The 23,256-nt window shown below is 31.9% G+C and overlaps 2 protein-coding genes and 1 long non-coding RNA gene across 7 annotated transcripts in view; 2 read left to right on the top strand and 1 right to left on the bottom strand.

Annotated features, from left to right (window-relative positions):
* LOC105195501 (major facilitator superfamily domain-containing protein 6) overlaps positions 1-4,170 on the top strand; it is a 10,531-nt gene extending 6,361 nt beyond the window's left edge. For all 3 annotated transcript variants that reach the window (XM_011160942.3, XM_011160948.3, XM_011160934.3), the window contains one exon: positions 142-4,170. In XM_011160942.3, the coding sequence (XP_011159244.1) occupies positions 142-252 (111 nt within the window). In that variant the 3' untranslated portion in view covers positions 253-4,170. The remainder of the gene's footprint in view (positions 1-141) is intronic.
* LOC120359640 overlaps positions 1-13,316 on the bottom strand; it is a 16,337-nt gene extending 3,021 nt beyond the window's left edge. Inside the window, exon 1 of the long non-coding RNA XR_005576422.1 lies at positions 12,969-13,316. This is a non-coding gene — a long non-coding RNA (uncharacterized LOC120359640). The remainder of the gene's footprint in view (positions 1-12,968) is intronic.
* The window catches only part of LOC105195577 (double-stranded RNA-specific editase Adar), a 14,938-nt gene continuing 1,212 nt past the window's right edge, over positions 9,531-23,256 (top strand). The window contains exons 1-9 of one of the 3 annotated variants that reach the window (XM_039457840.1): positions 9,531-10,337; positions 14,077-14,165; positions 15,103-15,169; positions 15,370-16,182; positions 17,904-18,289; positions 18,394-18,688; positions 18,789-18,979; positions 19,111-19,225; positions 21,500-23,256. The exon at positions 21,500-23,256 is cut by the window's right edge and continues 1,212 nt beyond it. In XM_039457840.1, the coding sequence (XP_039313774.1) occupies positions 10,013-10,337; positions 14,077-14,165; positions 15,103-15,169; positions 15,370-16,182; positions 17,904-18,289; positions 18,394-18,688; positions 18,789-18,979; positions 19,111-19,209 (2,265 nt within the window). In that variant the 5' untranslated portion in view covers positions 9,531-10,012 and the 3' untranslated portion in view covers positions 19,210-19,225; positions 21,500-23,256. Of the gene's footprint in view, positions 10,338-13,517; positions 13,982-14,076; positions 14,166-15,102; positions 15,170-15,369; positions 16,183-17,903; positions 18,290-18,393; positions 18,689-18,788; positions 18,980-19,110 lie in introns of those variants that run through there. The other 2 variants (XM_039457839.1, XM_039457841.1) reach the window with 2 other exon arrangements.

The raw sequence follows: 23,256 nt of genomic DNA, 5'->3' as shown, positions 1-23,256 counted from the left end.
TCTACGAAAGGCTCACACACTCGCTGAACAAAGAAATCCTATCTGTACTTTGCCACGAGAACAAAATTAATTATACTCCAAATGATGGTATACGTATTATATAGAGAAAAATTTATGACATGTAACTTTCCTGTTTGATAGATCTACAGTGAAGTGGTGGGTAGGGAATTCGATGTCGTAAAACCGACTATCCAACTACACGCCCAACAACCATGCACCAATCCCTTTCATCAACACGACTACGACTGGTAACGACTCTCGATCTGTCGCGCGATCGTCCGCCGATTTCCCCCCACGACTACGACGTACTGAAATGTGAACGCTTGAGAAGACATTACTGAACAAATAGTAATGTAAATATAAATACAGATAGATATGTGCGTATATAGGAGTCCCCACGTGCAAAGCACATACAATACGTTCGTAAGATTAATGAACTTTACAACACTCTCCACAAATAATTGTATTTAAACTTGAGAACTCATTAACTTGGAGTCAATTTTCCTCCAGTACGTAGGTTGTTCGTTATAAGAATTTCAATATTTTAACGATCGAATATTAATGGCGATCTTTTTAATCGTTAACGTTGCGGGCTGCAAAAAAATTGTCTTCGAATTTGACCAAAGGATATTATCGTTCAGAATTGATGCGCTTTCCTGAATATGTATGTGCAGGTGTTGCATGTGGAGACGCAATACGCATACGTGCATGCGTGTGTGCGCGCATGTGGATATGTGGTGATCGCCTTTACGCCGACGTCGTACGGTATATATCGAAATGTACGATGTGATAAATTATCTCCAAACGAGTGGAAGAGAAAAAGTGAACCAAAACGCTCTTCTAATGCCCTTCCCCTCTCCCCTCCCATTTCCAGTCTGCAAATTTTATGACAGCCTTATCGCCGTCTCTCCCTCCTGCCCTTTTAACTTGTTTATCCTACAATCCTGTTTTTTCTCAGTATATTGTTTGCTGCTTCCTACTGACTCTCTGTAAACGGATGTTCACGAGTCTAGGGTATCAGGGAATTAGTGGTAAGACTAATTCAATTAATCGAAAGTGCCTATCGAAAGTTTCCTGATGCCCTGTGCATTACTTCTGTTTTTGCCTCTGATGTTTTTATTCTTTTACCTTCCCGTACGTATAATTAAGAAGGAAAAGTAATCCAGAGTCTCGAACAAATCGAGTCGAATTTATTAGACGTTTTGGATGTAAGATCACGCTGAGAGTCGCTAAGCGACTTTCTATTATTCGCGCGAATATTTATTTCTTAAATAACCCCTCCCAGAATATCGTTCCATATATAATAATAATTCTAAAAATGCTCTATATGAGAAATGTTATAAATAGACGTTTTAGTGCGTTGTTAATTTTGTTAGATCTCTATTACGTTTGAGTCCTTGAAATTAGCGATTTTTTTTTAATTCATCAATTGTTTAGTCGCATTATACGCAAATGCAATAGAGCCAAATTGCATTTACGCTTGATGGGATCAATTGATGAATTAAAAAAGCTTGCTTTTTCTTAGAACTGGATAATTGATTCTTGTTTAGGCTGCATTTTTTAATGACGTTTGTACGAAAAACAGAAGCGAGTCAAAGTATCTTTACAAAATAATTATATACATTTATATTACGTTGTAATTGTTTACCATAATTGTTTTATCATGAAATAGATTTATAAATACCAGTTATAGATTTATAAATTATGTTTCATAAAAAAACATTCAAGTAGCAATTGGTGTATGCACCACAAGATAGCTATATCGCACTCACTTTTGAAAAAGTCATTCAAGTGCACCTAAAACGGTGATAGTCGTTAAGAAAATGTAACACACGATTTAACGAATCGTAAGATTTCATCTAGACGAATCGCATCTAAATCGGCAGACAAGAGAGAGAAAGAGATAGAAAGAAAAACCAAATAGAAAATTAATATATAAAAACCTGGGAGGCCTGTAAGGTTTGATATAAGTATTGTAATAGAATCCATCGATCTCATCGGTAATTTAAAAAAGAATGTGTACGAATTAAATTAAAGAAACAGTCTGTGTCACTTGTAAATACTCTACACGTTCCTAGATATAGACTCTACTGTTCACACTTGTTTTCCGTTTTCAAACAGATTGTTGATCGTTATTTATTATTCACGTTATGACTATCCACATTAACTTCTTAGGATCTATTAAATGAACTCTATTAAATACTTTTATTGTATGTATATGTTGTGACAATTGTATAATACTGTTGAAGAAGGGAAACGAAAAAATTAGTAGTAAAAAAAAAAATATATATATATATATATACATATAAAAAGATTGTAGCAGCACGATTTTATCGGAAATATTCCAAACGAGAATCGCCTTTTTTCTCACGCGCGCTTCTACCAGAAAATTCGCTCCCACTCGAGACACAAGACAAATAGAAATATGCAATGTATCTCTACTCCTTTAATTTAAATATTGTGAGAATAACTTTGCGAAAGAATTATATACGTATATTGTGTACGCAGTATTTCATAAACCGTACGTTAACCGATGATAAGGTTCCAATTAACAAAAAGTCATTGACAATTTTACAACGATCATTTCTGATCTTTGAACCTTGCCATTCTATTGAGGGATGATTTGTCTCCTTTTTGACGGATAAAGTATGATTTATGAAATACCGTAGAAATGTATAATGCCATAAGTGACATTTCTTGTATCGGTCACAAACACACACATCGATGTTTTGTGGATAACCAGATTATACAAAGACTGAAATAATAAACTGTCTTACGCACGTAGAGACCGATTCATGATGGCACTTTGGACACGCGTGTCTACGTATTTGTATTATAAATTATATATAGTCCCAACTACATATATATAATGTAATGTACGACATTGTAAGGTGAATATCCGATTGTGTACCTATCGTGTATTATGTATGTTCGCAGGGACGTTACGCTAATTAGATTCATATCATGAAGATAAAATCGAAGTACAGGTATCCCTAAACTTACAACTAACACGACTAAATTTTAGATCTTATGATCGGCATGTTATTAATTTAAAAAAATTAGTAAATTGTAACGAAGCTAATGAAGCATTCATTAATCATTAATCTAAAATATTAATATTAATTTTATAATATTAAGAGTTATCTTAAAAATGTTGATTTTCAATATTGTTTTTCAATCACTTGTTGAAGTTAATCTATGTTTAAGTTAAATATTAATTTTTTAATACCAAATATATTAAGAATTATAATCTTTGAAAAAAGTTTTGTTATTTCTTAAACAGAGGTTTATACAATCGTTCTTAATAATAAAGTTATTATCTTGCATAAATATTTTATTTGTATAAAATATAAGCTATATTCGATTTGCGATTAATTTCTGATCGAAATTTCGGGACGTAACCGCATCATAAATAAGGGGATACTTGTATTAATCTGCTCTTATACTTCTGGATATCTTATGGGGTTGCTAGATTATATTACGCATGTTAAAACGATCCTTCACGACGTATTGATTTCATATGTTTAAAACACGTTACGTTGTTGATAGTTGAATCATGTTAGTATCTCGATTAGACTTTTGACTGGATCAATTTCCGTTGGAATAGACCGTAACTTATATTAAGTTGCGATGTAACATAATTTCGCGAGCGATCTCTTTGAATACATCGGATTGTTGTAGGTATTTAGATGTGTATTTGTTAAGTACGCTTCAAACTTAACATTTTTTTCGAAGATCGAAGTATATCAATTTTTACCCTACTTCATCCAAAGATATAAAACGATGCTGCCATCACGGCGACGTAAATCATAATATACATAGCGCACTAAACTAGATCTTCAACACACCTCTAACCGAACTTAGTTTAATGTCATCGTAGGAATCGTACACCGTGTGTATAAGAGAAACAGAAATATGTATAAAAAAAACCTGTAAGTATTGTATTGTATATCACGACATCTATATATCATCGTGTTCCTGAGACAAAATATGCTGGGCCTTTTCTTGACAAGGTAAACAAAAAAAAGACAAATTTTCGAAAAAATGGTGCACGCAAGAAAAATGCGTTAAGATTTATATGTATAACGACATATCATGAAACATCGTGCGATAGACTTAGTGTAGCAATCATGTGTTTATGATTAAGAACAATTTCACTTGCACTTAAAATCGGTTTTTATTCCACCTGTTGGCTGTTATACCTTTTAATTCTTCCCTTTTAATTCTTTCATTAATTTCTGTGTTTTTAATTAATAACTCGTCGAGCGTCGTCGAGCGAGATGCGAAATAATTAAGGGGGTTTCTACTTTGTCGCGCTTTTCCACGATGCTGATTGGTTTTTTTTGCTGTGCTTTTTCATGAGCAACCGTCATTGCGGAATTAGCAAACGATTATTCATATAAAATTTTATCATTTCAATTTTTTTTTAAGTAAAAAAATTAAAAACTAAATTGCGCGCGCTTTACGCGCGTCTGTGACATCTGGTTTGTAATAAAAATAGCATATTTGCGAATAATCAATTACAAACATCAATTACAAAACATCAGTTGTCTTTCCATGCTTTTGTTTCATTTCAGAATACTGAAGTGATTGTAATATGTTTGTGGAATTGTCACATATCCTCGAAATCTAGAGGCGCGGTCGCGACTCGCGCCTATGTAGAAAAATTTTTTTTATAAAAGTCGCAGACCGACCCTCTTTTACGCGAGTTAGCGAGTTCCAAGCACGCGAGATTATCAGATCTCAGTAACGGCTGAACCGATCAAGTTCTGAGTAGTCTCAAACAACGACTTGTATAATAAAAGTGTTTTTATTTTTTCTCTCCGTGCCCTACGAGCGGAGATATCGCGACGCAAATCTAAACATTCATCTTTAATCTTTAAGAAACGTCGTCGTCGCCCTCAGGAATTCTCCTTTTCATATTTTCGACACGAGTGGCGCTGGCGTATATCAGTCAGCCGTATGCGACTTGTGATGTACTTGTGGTGTATGTGGTGTAGTACTTCTTGTCATCTTGTCATCATCATCATATCCGTCGTGACAGGTTCTTTAACCTGATCTTTATTCGTCAGTCATTAACAATAATCTTGGTAAGAGTCTCTGACTAGCTTTGTTTTATTCTTTTTTATTGTGAATTTATATATTTTATTATAATTTATTGCAGACATAAGGATTGCATTGAACATTGAGCTGCAAAAGAAATTATGATCAGAAATATTTAAATAGTCCGTCAGTGGAGGAGACAGACATTGCGCTGCAAATAGATAATAAAATATCATTACAAGAACACGATGCCGATATTGAAAAAAATATAATATAACAATTGTCAACTTTGACAACAATCCGTTTTTTCATGAAAGCTATGGAAGAGTACATGTCATGTGAATTATATAAAAACGATACGGTGGATGCTCGTATGCATAATACTCATAACCTTCTAAAGCAAGGTCAGATACATAATTTAAACGTATATATAAATATAAATATAAATATATATACACGTTTAAATTATGTATCTCTCTCTCTCTCTCTCTCTCTATATATATATATATATATAAAATTTTACGCATTTTTTTGAATAAACGTATATCATGTTTATTAGAAGATTACACAATTTCAAAATATTTAATTTAAGTAAATACCACTTAGGTTGGAATAAGAGATTTTGTAAAAAATATTAATTAATACATGTTATTTGGGTTGAAAGAATAAAGATTTTTAGGCGCGCACACACATAGGCGCCTTTTTTTACCTTTTTTTTGAAAAGGTAAATACCACTTAGGTTGGGAGAAAAGATTTTGTAGAAAATATTAATACATATCATTTGGTTTAAAAAAATATATCTTATACATGAATAATATTATAAATTTTATCATTTTTTATACAACAAAAAGACAAGGGTTATTAAAATTCTTTTTCAAATAAAAAAAAGAAAGATTTCATACTTAAAATATTTTTATAGTAGTAAATAGTATGAAGTTTTTATTATTATTATTTATTATTATAATCTTAGAAATAACAAAAAAAGAAGATAAAATTAATTACTATTACGTAAGTTATTTGTAACGTTGTAAACGTTGTAGATCTTTTAAAATTATCCGCCAAGGCCACGATTCATTGACTGATTAGATACGTTAAATTGTTGTGTCTAGTTCATCTTTAAATGATGTTATAGTATCATCGCACAAGTTATTTGTATTATGCAATATCTGCACAAAATTTATCATAACGATACCGTGAAGGTTACAGATTTGTTCCATTCATTGTTTATTCATTGCGTAAACATCCTTAATTAATCTAAGAATGTTAAATCAAATTAACGACTACTAAAAGGATCGATGGGGTCAAAACGTTGTATGTTGCTTTTGAATTTCCTTTTTCGTATGTAACGCATACGAGCTGTTAAAAAACAATCTGCGAGAGAGAATAGAGTATTTTAAGGCGCGTGTATATACGGTCATCTGTTGACAATCGATACTAAAATGTCGTTTCATTTATTGTATATTGAACGTGACAATTTGAAAATCTTTTAAGTCTAAGCATTGAGTGTCCGCAGATTAATTTTAAGAATAGATTCTTTAATGAATGTGAAAAAAATGATCTTTTCTCTCAGATTTTGTTGAAAAAAAAATCAGTTTGTAGATTTTGATTTTTAAGATTAGGTATTTTAATAATTACCTTTCACATATAATTTTTATTAATGAGAAATTCATTTAAAATTAGTTTAATCTGTTATCGAAATTTGATACAATAAAAATAAACCACCTTCTATAGTTATATATTAATTCGTAAAATGATATAATTAATCGCACTTAAATGTTTATGGAATTCTAATAAACTCAGAATTAATGTATACATTATGATACGTACCTTAAGATAAAATATATTTATAAGAAGAAAAGATGTTAAAAATATAAATCTAAAGTAGAAATATTTGCAATTAATGAGATGTTATTCTATTTAATTCTTAATATGTTCCTTTCATGTCATTACATGTATGTTATTCACATAATTGTGTACCTATCTGTGATTCAGCGTACACATTTATAGGAATAAATCGATAAAACGGTGTCACTGACTTGTTATGCAAGATCAAAAATAATTTTGCTGTGTTTTCACAGCTCTTATTATCGCGCACCAGATTATTATCATCTAACCGACAGGATATTTATTAATAGTTACATAAGAGATTATCTTATGATAAAAGATATATGAATAAAGTAAACGAAAACAGAAAAATAAATTTATCGTTTTCCCCCTCCATTCAATTTAAACTTACATATAAAAAATGCGCAAACAACGTAGCTTCATTGAAACCGCACGGTGTTTGCACGGTGTTTGCACGGTGTTATCGCGGGTGTGCAGTGTCCACAACTTTTAGAAGCACGGACGCAATTTTTAATATTGTAAAGTAAGTATTTTAACCCTTAAACACACCGACCCTTTTTTTTGTTTTTTGTTAACGGAGAGGAAATGCGTTACCGCATACCCCAGGCCCCGGGGGAGGCCTGGTGGTTATGTGGGGCTTTTCCCCGCCTACGACGTGTCGGTGGGGACATACCCACTAAAACCTCTCCGGGTGTCCTGCCCTGGTCCGTGACTGGGAGGCTCCGGAAACGCGTGCAGCATACTTCCGGAGCCCCACAGACCCAGTCGGCCTAGGCCGATTCGACACGCCGGGTGTAACAATATCTGTGCAGTATCTGTCTCTAAATTTTTCTGATATACTGCATATTGAAATTTGAATAAACGATGTCAGGGTGTATCAGGAAATCTGATACGGTCGATATATTCGCCCATTCATTACAGTTATCAGGTTGGGAGATTTTCCTCCAAAATTGGGTTTTGTTGTTATCACAGGATATTTTAAAAGTTAAGGAAAATTTTTTTGGTAAAAAGTTTATAGTATTTTTTAGAAATTGTATTGATTCATAATACCTTACTTTTTTTATTATATTTATTATAAATATTTATAACCTGAGACAACGTTGGTCCATCATGACAATTGATAACAATTTTAAAATCATTTTCTGTAATAGAGCAAAATATAGTAATCTTATTAGATAAAATTTAAAAACCATGTAAAATACAATTTCTTTTAATTGAATAAATGGGGATAATCAAAACTGTCAAGTGCTATATTATTATATATCAATGCATACGAAACGAGCAGCACACCGCAATATAAGAAAGAGGATGAAGGGGATAACATATTAAAGAAAAATTATTCAATGCATACGGACATCGCTTACAAAAAAATATACCTAATTAGGTATTAATGGTTCGAAATAACACTCAAATTGAGTGTTAACTTTAAATTAACAACGTAAAGACTAAGAATATGTGCAAGAATGAGAGAATAAAAACAAAAAAAAACAACATCAATATACAACATCAAAAATAAAATATTATTACATATAGCAATCATTAATTCCTTTAAAAATTCTTTTAAAGATAATTATAATATAAAAAATATATAATTTGATTCTTTTAAATTCTCACAAATGAAATTTATCTCAGAATCATAAGCAGATAGTTTTCGACTAATCTTGTATAGATGCTACATAACATATGTGACATAAAATTGTATAACACATGTATGTTATATAACACCTACATTTATTATATTCGATATTTGATGGAATATTTGAAATGTCGTATTCTATTTTTGAAATATTGGTCATACAAAAAGCTACCTGAAACAGTAGGCAAAAATATCTCGTACTATTCATTTATAGCTCCAATTTTATGAAGAATATCGGTAAATTTGCTCTGCTAAAGATTAAACTCTGATTTTAATAATAAGATAGACAAAGTAAAACCTGAACTCAATCATTCGACTAAATTTAATTATTCGGAAAATTGTATGTGCCAAGCAAGAATGTCATGAGAGGAAAGTTTAAAAAGTTAAAAAATATCTTTTGATGTTTGAATCGATTTTAAAAAAGTACAAGGAGAACCCTTGAAAAAAAGAAATGTTAAGTGTTTCAATAAACTGATTACTATATCAGTAACTAATGATATTTCATTAGTTAACTGAATAATAATCAGTTTTTTTTTTTAATGGGTACCGTTTTACAATATTCAGGTAAATGTTATACAGACAGCTTGTGAACCACATCGCATTCTTATTCTTTCTCCCCCTCTCTCCCTCTCCCTCTCTCTCTTACTCCCTCCTTCTCTCTTCCCCCCCCTCCCCCATCTCTCTCTCTCTCCCTTTTTTGTTGATTAATAAGATAACATTACATTAGTGATTTTTCCAAATTCCGAAAAAAGTGCACAATAATTTAAGGTACACAATGATTCAACTTCACATCTCCACATTCTTCACATTCTTACTAACAAAGAGTACGTTTCGGAGAACTTCGTGTTACACATTCTAGAACTTTTCAGTACGCTTCGGTATACGCCTCAAAAGGCATCCTAAGCATACGTAGTGATGTTCTCTCTATATCTTATCTGAAAAAGAGCTCTTGTCGGAAATTCATTAAAGAGGAAAGAAAGACACTCCAAACTCACGGACTTTTGACCATCTCCTTCAGTCTGTACATTCCTAAGGCAGGAACTCGAACTATTGAAGCGAGAGTATTGTTTAGAAATAAAGATATATAGATATGTTTACATCGCTCTCGCACAAGAGAGACTGCCCTCTCCGAAACAGTGCGATGATAATTGGTGCGTGGTAGGTAGGCATGAGCAGATGAAGTGCGACAGCGACGGTGAACGTGTCGGAGGAGAGTTTTATTTGCTGCAATAGTAACGGCAAATTGATGTGATTTTTATATATCGGGAGGTCAGGCAAGCGATATCGAATCGTATCAGTTTACCGTTATCATTATCGCGCAAGCAATATTTTTTAAAATTAAGATAAACACGACACTGTCCTGCAGTTCATTGAGCGAACTTGTTTATAATTGTTCGTTGATCTTCGTTCGTCCTCACTCAACTTCTCCTCCCATCATCCGTTAAAAGTGATTGTTTCGGTCGCAGAGTGTGTGTGTATGGGTGTGAAATGAGTATACTTGTACGAGAGGATCTCTATGAAATCGTGATCGTGGTAACACGCCTGATAGTGAAGCGTTCCACACGCCTTCATCGTGTGTGTAATGTCACGTGGCGTGCAGGTTTGTGCAATCTGTCGCGTAAGGGTCTGCTGCAGAAGTTGCGTTTCCTGATTAATCACCTGGACCTACGGACGATGGTCCGATGCTTCGATCGTGGACTCTTCGCCAACGACCCGGATATCATCGCCATCGGATATAAAGAGATCGTGCAACGTGGTGTGCGCGATGCCGTGTATGTTGAAGCTATAGTGAGAAAATACGAAAATGTGTGCGGTAAGTACGAGGGAGAGAGAGAGATTCTTTAATAGCGTATACGATGTAACCAGTATTGGTGATCAACTGAATGAAAGCAAGACAAGAATAATTGAGAAATAACGAAATGTTTCTCTTCGATTTATACTAAATGTACAAATATATCAAGTACATGGAATAAAATAGAATAGTTTCAATCAATTTGTCAATTGAAAAATTAGTATAAAGAAAATAGAATAATAGTAAAACACAAATGTGAAGTAATATTCTAATTTATAAATTTTTTATCTGAGATTATTTTATTACATTAGAATTATTTGTTTAAGATAATTTAAAATAGTTTATAACTTTTAGTTTATAATTTTGAAATTGAATTTTTGCATAGAAATGCAAGAATCAAAAACTAAATTGCGCTTACAGATTCGTGATTTAATTTTGTTAACAATGTAGTTAATTCTTACAATACAATCATGAGTTTTTGATTAAAGTCTGATTAATTTTTTATTCATAAAATTTGTCAGAAATTTTAATGAAATTGTAAACTATGTTTTTTTTCAAAATAAAGTACAAACATTTAGAAATTTGAATATATATACACACACCACATATATACATATATATACATTAAGAGAAAAAAATTTTTAAAGAAACAAATTTTGCTTCACAAAAGAATTATTTACTCGATGAGTCTTAATAGCTTATTTACTTGCAGTCAAGTTAAAAATTTCTTAATTGAAATATTTTTGTAAATAAAGTAAAGAAATAATTTTTAATCAAGTAATTTTTTTCTTGCAATTCTAGAAAATATTTACTGTTTATAGACTATTTTTAAATTCTAGATAATCAGATTTTTAATCTAACAGATTAAAAATAAGAAAACAATTTAATTAAATTTAAAATTTGCCTATTTGTAAAATCAAGTGTATATACAATGTATATACAATGTATAAATACAAAATTATATACTTAAAGTATATGTCTATTTATTAAAAAAAAATACTTTTATTTAAATAGAACAAACAAATGCTTATATTAAAGTATATGGTTTTAAGAAAATGTATTTTTTTCATTAAAAAAAATTTTTCTCAATATATGTATATAATATCACACCCTTGAATTTTCCATTGAAAAGATTTATTCCTTTAACTTACATTGTTCTTTTCTTTTATCATTCTTTCCTCTTTTTGTTCCCATGTTAGAAAGAAAACAAAAACAGTTTTAGACAATTAGCTTTTCAAAGCAATAAATTCAGAGACCACATTAAATTGAATGCGAGATTGATGACCATTCAAAAATTATCTGTCTCTTTTAGCTGAACTTAAGGTACATCTTTTCTTTCTTTTTCTAAAACAAAAAAAAAGAAAAAATGAATCATTTTGGCAAAAGTCCAACTGAAAAGAACAGAAAAAAAAAGAAATTATATTCTTGTTTATGAATAATTTAATCCTTTAACTTTGATAATCTTAAATTTAAACAAATATATTTTTTTATACTTTTATACTGTATGTGTGTAAAGTTTCATACTTAATAACCCAATAATAATATTTAAAAAATTCTATTTCTTGATTTAAAAATATTTGTTCTTTTTTAATCAAGAATTTCTTCTATCAACTCATGAAAATTATTATTAAATGACGAGTATATTTTTTGATGGAACTGTACAAAATTTCTTTGTATGCAAATTTAAGCAAATTATGTTTCTAATTTTATTTTAATGTTTAACATTTTGAAAATGAAAATATTTTCAAAACAATAAGCATGCTCCTTTTTTCTGTGTGAAAATCATATCATCATAAGAAATATAGCTAACAAAGAAAAGTCTTAACTTGAAAATTCTAAAAATTATGAAACTAGTATTACTTAAGCTTATTATACAATAACATAAGACTGTAAGGCTGTAATTTACTTTAAAGTTAAAAGCTTGGACATACACAATCATGGTTTACAACAGCTTATATTTATGCCTTATATTACAGAATAAGTTTTAGAGAATATCTTGATATTCAATAATAAATATTTTTTTGCTACTCAAGTTCATCCAAAAGGAATAAAATCAACATCTGAAAATTAACCTATTTTTAATTTTTATTTTATTATTCTTCAACAAAAAGAGATGGAATAAAAGTAGAGAGAAAATTTATTTGTTTTAATAAGATTTATCAATTAGGAAACTTACCAATTATGCAAAAAATATATAAACAAAAGCAGGCGCAGTAATATATTTTCAACGTTGATATTTTCGTGGCTCTTCTATAACACGTACGATATACATTTTTTAATCCATGTTACACTTATTTAAAATTTAGATGAAGTTAGTTGTTTCTGATGAAATATGTTAAACAGAAAACCCCGAATGCAGCTCACTTCAAGTGGGAAAAGCTATTAGTGCCGCCATGACATGTCCTTTTTTATTAAAAGATAATAAAGATTGGCAAGTGAATTCTAATGTAATATCATCTTCTAATAAAAATAATAGTTTCTTTTAAAGCTTTAATAATCATATCTCTAATATTTTCTAGATATTGTCAGAATTTCATTATTTTTTTTGAATTTTCGAGTTGAACACCGTTTCTTATAAAATCGAAAATAAGTTTTTACAGCAAGGTGCTTCGAAAGCACGATCGAATCTTTTGCATACATAAAAAGCGTTACCTCAGGTATCCCATTTTCCGGAAACGGATGAACGGGACATCCCTTTTCCAGCCAATCTTACATTCCTTTTCATTTTTTCTGGCTACTCTTTTTACGATTCTCTCTCTCCACCACTTTCCACCTCCACTGCTAACGCTCGGTGTTTCGGCTGTGTTCCGTTTTTACTGGCAGTACTGAAAATTTATAGTTCACGTCACATATACTATACATTTTCAGTACTGGCAGTTAATATCGGAACATAGGGTCCTTCATCGTCGGCCAAGCCAATGAAGGGTGTGTTCGGGAAAAGACGTTATTAGCGCTATCTGCATCGTTCCATCCTTGTTAACGTGTAATAAATGATAAAGATAGAAAACACAAATAACACCAACAGCGGTCTCTGAACGCACCCGAAATGAAGGGCCAGCGTTCGCAGCGCCTTAGACGAACGATTGCCGCGGCCAACGTGGAAACTTGAACGGCTTGCACCAGTTGCACCCGCCAGAACCCAGAACCCGCATCGTTCGCAAAATCGCTCGTACTTGCACGAGTACCAACGAGTACGCACGAACGGCACGAACTGCATTCGCGGGGTAGATGCGCGAGGGATCGTACATCATTCAGTCTTGAACGTTCCCGAAGCGTCGGCTATTAATCTTTCGATAACGAGAGAAAAAGTTATACCCGCGAAACGCGCAATTCCATATGGTTTCTCGACGACGCGGGTGTATCGCTCTACCTCTCTAAAGGTTCAGGTTAGGTCGATTATGCAAAAAAAAACGGTAATGGCGCTGCAGATTTTCGGGGTGCCAGAATAGCCGAGGCGGATCTGGTCCTTGGTCCTACCGACGACGCACGTTCGCGTGTGTCGAGACGCGCGAATCCCAAATACGCGCCGCGTTAGAGTTCCTCCCCGGGTGCTCGAGTGAATCGTCTTTTTTTTTCCCCTCCGTTTCACCAAGTGAGCGAACCACGGCGCATCATGTCAAACGGGCTGGCGTTGCTAAATAACAACCAACAATCGAGTCCGACAAGTACGGAATGGCTCTATTGATTTTCCGCGAGATATGCACTCGCGAGCGTAATCATCACCAACGTGTTTATTAAACGCCTCGCATTCATTTTTCAGAGTGCAGCGCGACGATGACTCCCGCTAACGGAAATACGCTGCTGGAGAATTCGCCGAGCGGCGGCGGCGGCGGCGGCCACACGACACAAGTAAGCCAAATTTAACATGTAATTCCGCGAAGCACATGCCCACCTTCTCACCTGTTAGCGAACACCTCGCGTTGTCTCGCGAAAAATAACGAAGCGAAATTTCGCGCTATTTGCATTTGATTGAAGTGATTTTTGATAGGAGCCAAGTCGAGATAGGATCTGTATCGAATACATTTATCTCAAATTATTTCTTATTTAAAATAAAATTATGAATCAAAGATTATGAATCAACATGCCTACACTTATCTGAGAATCGTTGAGTCACAGAAAGAATACTGTATACATTTCTAACATAAAGATATTCTTAAAACAAAAATTTTGTTTTCTTGCTGATAAAATGATAAAAATTGATACTGTTTGATGTCAATCTCGACAAAATAAAAAAAAATTAATAGCTTTGATCTGGCCAATCTAGTATAACAATCTTGTTCTTTTATTCAACTTCTCAGGCAACTTCTCAGTTTCTTAAATAAAATATTTCTTCATGTTCAACAGTTCTTTGTTTAATTTGTTTGTTCACAGAATAAAGTATCAAATGATAAACATATCTATTTGCCATACATTACTGATAGTATCTATAATACAGATATCTCTAATTGATATCTCATTAAATTGAGATATTTAGTATCAATTTCAAATATATTCTATTTAATGATTATTGTAATAAACAATTTATGTCTGTTTATTACTATATGATCTCTCACTTAATATTTCAAAAATATATTTTTGAAATGATAAAAAGATTCATTCATTCATAAATTAATTAATGTTTCACAAAATTGAAATGATACTACAAGGTTTAACAACTAAAGTTTGCAAGTTCTTATTTTTTTTACTTTTCATATTATAAATTAGAAGAAATATAGTACACAGGTTTAAAGTAAAATGATTCAATAGTAATAGTTGCAATTCTGTCATTTCAAAATTTATCTTGCAGATGGGGCAAGGAAATTCTCTAAAGTCTCAAGTTCTCAAGAGAGGCTCAGATGTAATAGAGCTAGAAGGTTAGTGATATATATATATATATATATTTATTTATTTATTTATTTATGAAAGATTTCCTATAAAGACCAAACAAGTTCAAAAAGTTAAATTTTCAAAAAACAAAAAAATGTTTTATCTTTAAACTGTTTATTGTATATAGAATATGAAAGATTTGAATTTTTATCCAGAAGTAATGAATTTTAATTTATTATTTCATTAGATAACATCAGCGCGAAGAAACGTCATAAGAATCCACAACCGAAAAATGCAGTATGCGCGTTAAACGAGTTGAAAACTGGAGCTACTTACAAACTGGTGGGACAGACTGGACCTACTCACGCTCCAATATTCACGATCGCGGTGCAAATCGACGATCAAACATACGAAGGAAAAGGTCGTACCAAGAAGATGGCCAAGCATGCGGCCGCCGAACTTGCTTTACGGAACATCGTCCAGTTTAGAAATACACCTGAGGTTCACCAAGCTATCAACACTTGCCAGCCTGCTGTACCTCTCGAGCCAGACTTTACAAGCGATGTGACGGAGCGTGATAATCATCTTGTCAATGCATTTAAAACATTAACACAGGAGCCAAAGAATACCAATAAGTATTTTGAAAAAGGTCCAGTCGCGTTAATTAACGAACTATATCCAGGCGTCGTATACAACTGTATATCCGATAATGGAGAGAGTTATGCAAAGTTTACGATATCAGTCACTATCAATGGCGAGACATTTGAGGGAACGGGTCCGAGTAAGAAGATGGCAAAAGCCGCGGCGAGTAAAGCCGCCTTAGCGAAATTGCGAAACGTCCATAGTTCCTCGTTTTGTTTACCGCTTCCCATTCGCGTTAATTGTCCTGCACAAGAACAAATGTCTCTGCCACAAATGTTAGCCGATAAAATTGGCAAGCTGGTACACCAAAAGTATAGTGATCTTATTCAAACCAAGCCACTGCATGCGCGACGTAAAGTTCTAGCTGGAGTTGTAATAACAAAGGGACAAGACGCAGAACTAATATGTGTCACTACAGGTAAGACAAATTTTTTATACCTATAATACAGGTATCCCTTTACTTACAACAGGATTATAAGACTTTATAAATCAAATAAACCATAAGTCAAATAGCACAAACTACAGCTATTGTATACATATGAATAATTATTATTTATAAAAATAATATATTAATAGTATTATTTCTTATAAATAATATATATATATATATATATATATATATATATATATATATACAGGGTGTCCCACAAAGCTCGCATCCCATTTTAAGAGCGGATTCTTTGGAAAATTCTAAGAAAAAAATCTTAATACAAAAATGTCGAGAGTATAATGGTTTTTAAATTATTCGCGATTAAAATTTACGAATCACTGAGCTGACATTTCGCGCGCTCAGGCATGGTGACATGACAAAGGTACCACAAGGGTACCTCTTGATATTGAGATTGTCATATAAATACGCAGTGACATTTATATTAAGAAATTACTACTATAGGAAACATATTTGTACATTACATATGCACAATTAATGTTTTCAACAAAATATCAATTCAATAACAAGATGTTACGATAGCCATTGGGTTAGCTGTCAAAATAAATTCATTACCATGTTCATATAATAAGAACTTTTATGGTAACATATCGATAATATCAATAATTTATTTACATTTTTAACTATTAAAAATGTAAATCGGTAATTTAATTGATATAAACGCGATAATGTCAAATAGACCTAATTTGATATGTTTGAATTCTACTTTATCAACATATTCAATCTTTTTCATATCATCGCATAAATTATCGATATTATCAATATGTTACCATAAAAGTTCTTATCATATGAAGATGGTAATAAATTTATTTTGACAGCTAACCCAACGGCTATCGTAACATCTTGTTATTGAATTGATATTTTGTTGAAAACATTAATTGTGCATATGTAATGTACAAATATGTTTCCTATAGTAGTAATTTCTTAACATAAATGTCACTGCGTATTTATATGACAATCTCAATATCAAGAGGTACCCTTGTGGTACCTTTGTCATGTCACCATGCCTGAGCGCGCGAAATGTCAGCTCAGTGATTCGTAAATTTTAATCGCGAATAATTTGAAAACCATTATACCCTCGATATTTTCGTATTAGGATTTTTTTCTTAGAATTTTCCAAAGAATCCGCTCTTAAAATGGGATGCGAGCTTTCTGGGACACCCTGTATATATATATTTTTTTTTAAGCAAAATAATCATTAAAAACGATTATAAACCTCTATTTAGAAATGCAAAAACAATTTTTTTTATAAAATGTAATTGTTAATATATTTATTTTATTTATTATAACATTAATATTTAAATCACAAATTAACGAGTATTTATTTAGCTTTATTATAATCTGGTTTATTTTTAATTAAAGTTGGTCGAGATAGTTGTAAATAAAGGAATAGGATAAATGTCCCAATTACTCGTAGTCTTAAATATTGGAAATTTGATCTTAAAAATGCTTTTTCAAATATATAAATTATATTATTATATTTAATTTTATTTGAATTCTTAAGGAGTTTACTTATTGTTATATTTTATTAAAAGTAAAACTTTAATATTCTAATTTAACAAAGTGATAATAGTTAGATTTTTAGTATTTGGGATACTACTACAGTAATTGAGCCATTTATCATACCTGTATTTAAACAAAATTTATGTTGTCTGTCTTTAAAATATCTATGAAATGACTCTTGATAAAAGGTACAAAATGCGTCTCGGGCGAACATTTGAGCGTCAGTGGTAGTGCCGTGAATGACTGTCATGCGGAAGTAGTGGCGCGACGATGTCTTTGTGAATATCTTTACAATCAGCTGGAATTGCACATCGAAAATAAGGGCGCCGAGTCCATCCTTGAGCCGACCAAAAAGGGATTTAAAGTAAAGCAGGGCATTCAATTTCATTTATTTATTAATACCGCTCCCTGTGGTGATGCAAGGATTTTCTCTCCTCATGAAGACAATGATACCATAGACAAGCATCCCAATAGACGTGCAAGAGGCCAATTACGCACGAAAATAGAATCCGGCGAGGGAACTATTCCTGTGAAAAGTAATGAGGGTATTCAAACCTGGGATGGTGTATTAATGGTGCGTATCGTTTGTGTTAAGGGCAAATGTATACGTTGTAGAACATGTTTTTATCATTGTGCTTTTTATTATCGACATTTATTAATTTAGAATTTAATTTGAAGGGTCAAAGACTGCTGACGATGTCATGCTCGGACAAAATAGCTCGGTGGAACGTACTTGGTGTGCAGGGTGCACTCTTAAGCCACTTCATCGAGCCAATTTACTTCCATAGCATTGTCCTCGGCAGTCTCTTGAATCCGAGTCATATGTACAGAGCAGTGTGCGGTCGCATTGAAAACACTATTCAGGGTTTACCGCCGCCATATAGACTTAATAAGCCATTAATGAGTCTAATCACATCGGCTGAAGTCAGGCAACCTGGAAAAGCGCCTAATTACAGCATGAATTGGACAATCGGTTCGTATACATTCCTGATCTTTTACAGAAGGAGAAACATACGAGATGGTATTTAACGATTTTGTTTATTGTTTTTTTTTTGTTTTATATCACATTTTAGGACAAAGCGAAGCCGAAATCATAAATTGCACGACTGGCAAAGATGAAAATGGAAAACCTTCTAGAATATCTAAACAAGCATTCTTCAGGCGGTTCTTTAATCTTCTGCAACATCTTCCGACCATAGACGATGTCGACGAAAATATCTGTCGCCAATACTACGATGCAAAATCTTCAGTGCAAGATTATTCAGTAAGTATTTACATCTTTTATGGGTATTAGCAATATGTACAAGGGATGGATATACAAGATATGATGACCACTGCACTTTATATTTCATTATGTATCGTTATATAGCACATCTGGTTTTTTTTTTTGAATAGCTTGCCAAACGTCAATTAAAGGATGCTTTCGCGAAAGCACAGCTTGGGAATTGGGTGAAGAAACCGATCGAGCAAGACCAGTTTGAAATCGACATCTGACTAAATCAGAGTAATAGTAATGTAACAAAAAAAATCAATTCAATTGTCGAATATGTAGTTCCTAGTGCAAAATAGATCGCTCGTTTGGCGTGTCATGATATGGCAGAATTTGGTATCAGTAAAGCATAAATCGTAGGATCTCACATTGTGTTCTTTTACGTCTCCGGTGATCTCGATATATCTCTCAGTATTCAAGGCGTGTTTACGAATCGATAATTATTAATAATTTTGTTGTGTAGTCGGTAGGAAGATTTGCTTCAAAACTTATTATTATGTTATTTTAACTTAATAATAGCAATAATTAATAACAAAAAGTCGATTCAAACATATCTATAAAGAATTTCTTAGTATTAACGTGATTCGAAACGCATTGCTTTACATCACCCTACAAATTTTACCAAGAATTTAATTTTGCACTGCACTATGTAAAACAGATAAAAGCATTCTCTATTTAATATGTCTATAAAAATAATCTTTTACTTGTGCAAAATAATTTTATCATGTCACCGAGATTTCTACATTTTATTCTTATTTATTTATTTGCATAATCTACAAGACTAACAATCACAATTTCAGATATATACATAGTTTTGAATTCAAAATAGTTTTAAGAGGCAACATTAGTGTCTTATATAAGAATTGCATTGTCCCCAGATAACATTTTAAGTTAGATAGGTGCAGAAATTTTACATGCAATCATAACGGTTTTTTTAACAGATCTATCATTTGTCGGTTAGTGTAATGCATCTAATATGCACTTAAATGCACACGTGACACGAACATCATGTATCATACACGATGAACATATCCTTGCGTAGGTATGCATGCAAGTTAGCGGCGTGTCGAATACAATCTTGCGTATTTTTATCTCATTATTCATGATTTAATGAAATGCTATCTGGGATCTTTTTGTAGGGCATTAGGTATAGTAGCAACGAATTAAGTTGCACTTTGCATCCTCAACGGCTGTGATTGGATTCAGATCTGACAAATGGATCTTAATCATAAAAAATAATTGTGTAAATTTCTGGGGAAAAAGCGAGACGAAATCTCTCGTGAACCTTTACATAATAATTGTAATTTTTCGTTACAGCAGCAATCTATTCTTGTTTATCCGTTACTTTCCTTAAAATCAAAGAAATTTGCTGTACATTCAGAAATATGAGTTTTAGCCTTTCGATATGTTTACAGCAAAGATTATTGATCGGATAATGTGCAAAAATATTTAATGACGAGTTAAGAATGTATCGCGCGTAATTTAACGTCAGAATCGTAACGGATATTCGTTGCAAAATCTGCACAATCTTGGTTTATGTCAGATAAATTTTTATCAAGGCATTTTATTAAAAAAAGTGCATGATCAGTTATCGCGACAAGAAGTAATCATCAGTAATCATCCTTCGCATTTAATGAAAGAAAATAACTATTATATGAAAAGCATATAAAACAATATATAATATACATCACGCATATTTTGTGTGCTACATTCTCTGTGAGCAGCGAGATGAAAATCACAAAGATTGACCCCTTTATAATTTGATTTCATGCAAGATGCAGTATGCCGAATACTAGATGGCAAACGTAAGACAAAAAAAAATGAATTATAAAACATTTTATTATTTTAAGCCCATATCAGACTATGCATTGAAAATTGAAGATTGAAGATTAAAGATTGAGCTTTGGTCAATCAAAATAAAAGGAGTTAAAATTTCCTTGTTTTGATTGGTTAAATTTTAATCTTTAATCTTCAATCTCAATCTTCAATGCGTAGTCTGATACGGGCTTTAGAGCAATTTCACTTTTTTTATGGGTGCTGTGAGGAAATTTTATCTGATATAAACTGGGACTTTTTCTCATGCATACGTGTATACGAAATCAGCAATGACTGTCCACAGCCAGTTCAATTTAGCGGGATTAATTATTGTTTTGAATACATATTTAAATATACATGTGTAAAAGTTAAACGGATGTGATTGACATAGGAAGAACATGATAATAATTAATTACGCGACGCAAATGATTACATAGTTTTCCAGATAAAATATGTTGATAGGTATAATATATTTAGAGAGAGTCCTAAGGTCATTGCCTCACTGTGCCAGTTATTAATGCAATTCTGCCGTAGTGACACACTGCCCGTGTTGGTCCAGTTTTGCATAAAGAACTTGTGTGTAATTTATGATTTAATACCAAAGTACCGGATTTTTTATTCTTAAAGTTATATGTAGATAATTGCGTTAGAATAAAACGTTAAATATTATTTCGGATAAATATTATTTTTTTTTTTTAGGAAAGGATCTCTTGTAGAAAGAGAAACGGAAGAAACTGTGTTGTACGTACGCAGTCGACACATTTTATGATCACTGTTGAACACCTATCATTTTCTAACGTTCTTTCTCAGTTAATACAATGAGCTGATATACTTATTATACATTCAGGAGATTCTCACATTTAGATTATCAGAGTATTTAAAAGGTTGCATTCGAGGAGCAACTCATTCCTTTACTTTTCTAAATACATTCCATTTATTTCTTTTTTTTTCCCAACTTTTAAATATGGTTTTATCAAATTCAGGGTTATTGTTATGCAATAAGAAAAAATTGGGAAAATCTGGAATTTTTAGGAAATTTGTTATTTATCTTTATTTATCTATCTATGAATTTTTACAAGATTTTATTATTATTTTGAATTTTACTTTTAAATTTAAATTCTATCCTTTTTTTACAAAATTATTTCTGTAATCACTTTTTTCTGAATGCAAAATCAATGGTAAGCGATAAGTATGGCATACACTTCTACATATTCACTTCCACAAATTTAATTATTCAAAATTTAAGTGACTTCTCTTCATGATTGATTAAGGAACATTAAAAAATGTAATAAAATAAATTTATTTCAAAACTGCATTGAAAAATTCTCTAAACTTGTTTAATTTTATTTTGAATAAAATTCCTGAAAGTCAGAAATTCTCAGAATTCTTTTACAAATGTAAATAAACACTCTGTAATTCCAAATTATGATAGGCGGCTCTCCTTGGGGAAGAATTTTGGAATTACAAAAAAGCGTCCTCGATGCCTCACTTGTCTCACTATGTTTTGCATGCTTCTTGTTTCGGTATAAAATAGATTGCGTGCGACGACGAATGTGTTTGGCTTGCGTTGAAATCAATATGTGATATTATCGTGTATTAGTGCCAAGCGCGATACGCACCAACAGCTCAACGAATTTTACTTTGTCTTCTCGTTCGTTCTTTGATAGATACGTTTTGTCGAGGAACGACATAAGTCAGATTTTTCAATAGTGAAAACAGAAAGAGTTACATGTAATATATGCTAATGTCGCACGAACAAGTGTCGTATTGTTCACAGAAAAGATGTTCCGATACCGTCGTTGCTACATCTTTTCAGATTTTCCATATATAGCATATATATTTCTTGAAAAAATATATTGTATATTATCACTGAACAATTACTAATAAATAACTTTAGGAAGAGAAATATTGAAATATTAATAGGATTTCAAAATAATAAATTGCAAATTAATTTATATTTTTTACATCCAACATTCATACAGATTGATTAAAATGTCATTTTTTATTTAAAAATATAGTTACATTGTTTTTATTTGTTTATTGATCTGTACAAGTGATATCCTATATATATTTGCCCATATATAGTGCGTTTATATACATATATTGTCCAAATATATAATATATATATTGGATAATGTTTTATATATGGACAAGTAAAGCTACATAATATAACAATGTATTGAAATGTCTTATCTGCAGACAATACGACGTCTTCCTTTGCCATGTATGTACGATTCGTATAATTATAACTTACCGCTTATTATATATGCGCTGGAATTATGTTACAAAACTTATAAAGCCCATTCTAATTATCCGAAATATCCTAGATTGCTGTCTGATGATGGCTTACAAAATAATTGTCCGCATTGTAAGAATTGTTTGTCTTAATTTATTATTCAATTGAAAATGTATTTATAACATACTGATATACATACTGATTATTTTTTTATTCTCTA

Source organism: Solenopsis invicta, chromosome 15, assembly GCF_016802725.1.
Source record: "Solenopsis invicta isolate M01_SB chromosome 15, UNIL_Sinv_3.0, whole genome shotgun sequence".
Classification (NCBI taxonomy): Eukaryota; Metazoa; Arthropoda; class Insecta; order Hymenoptera; family Formicidae; genus Solenopsis; species Solenopsis invicta.
This window is presented reverse-complemented; position numbering and strand designations above follow the sequence as displayed.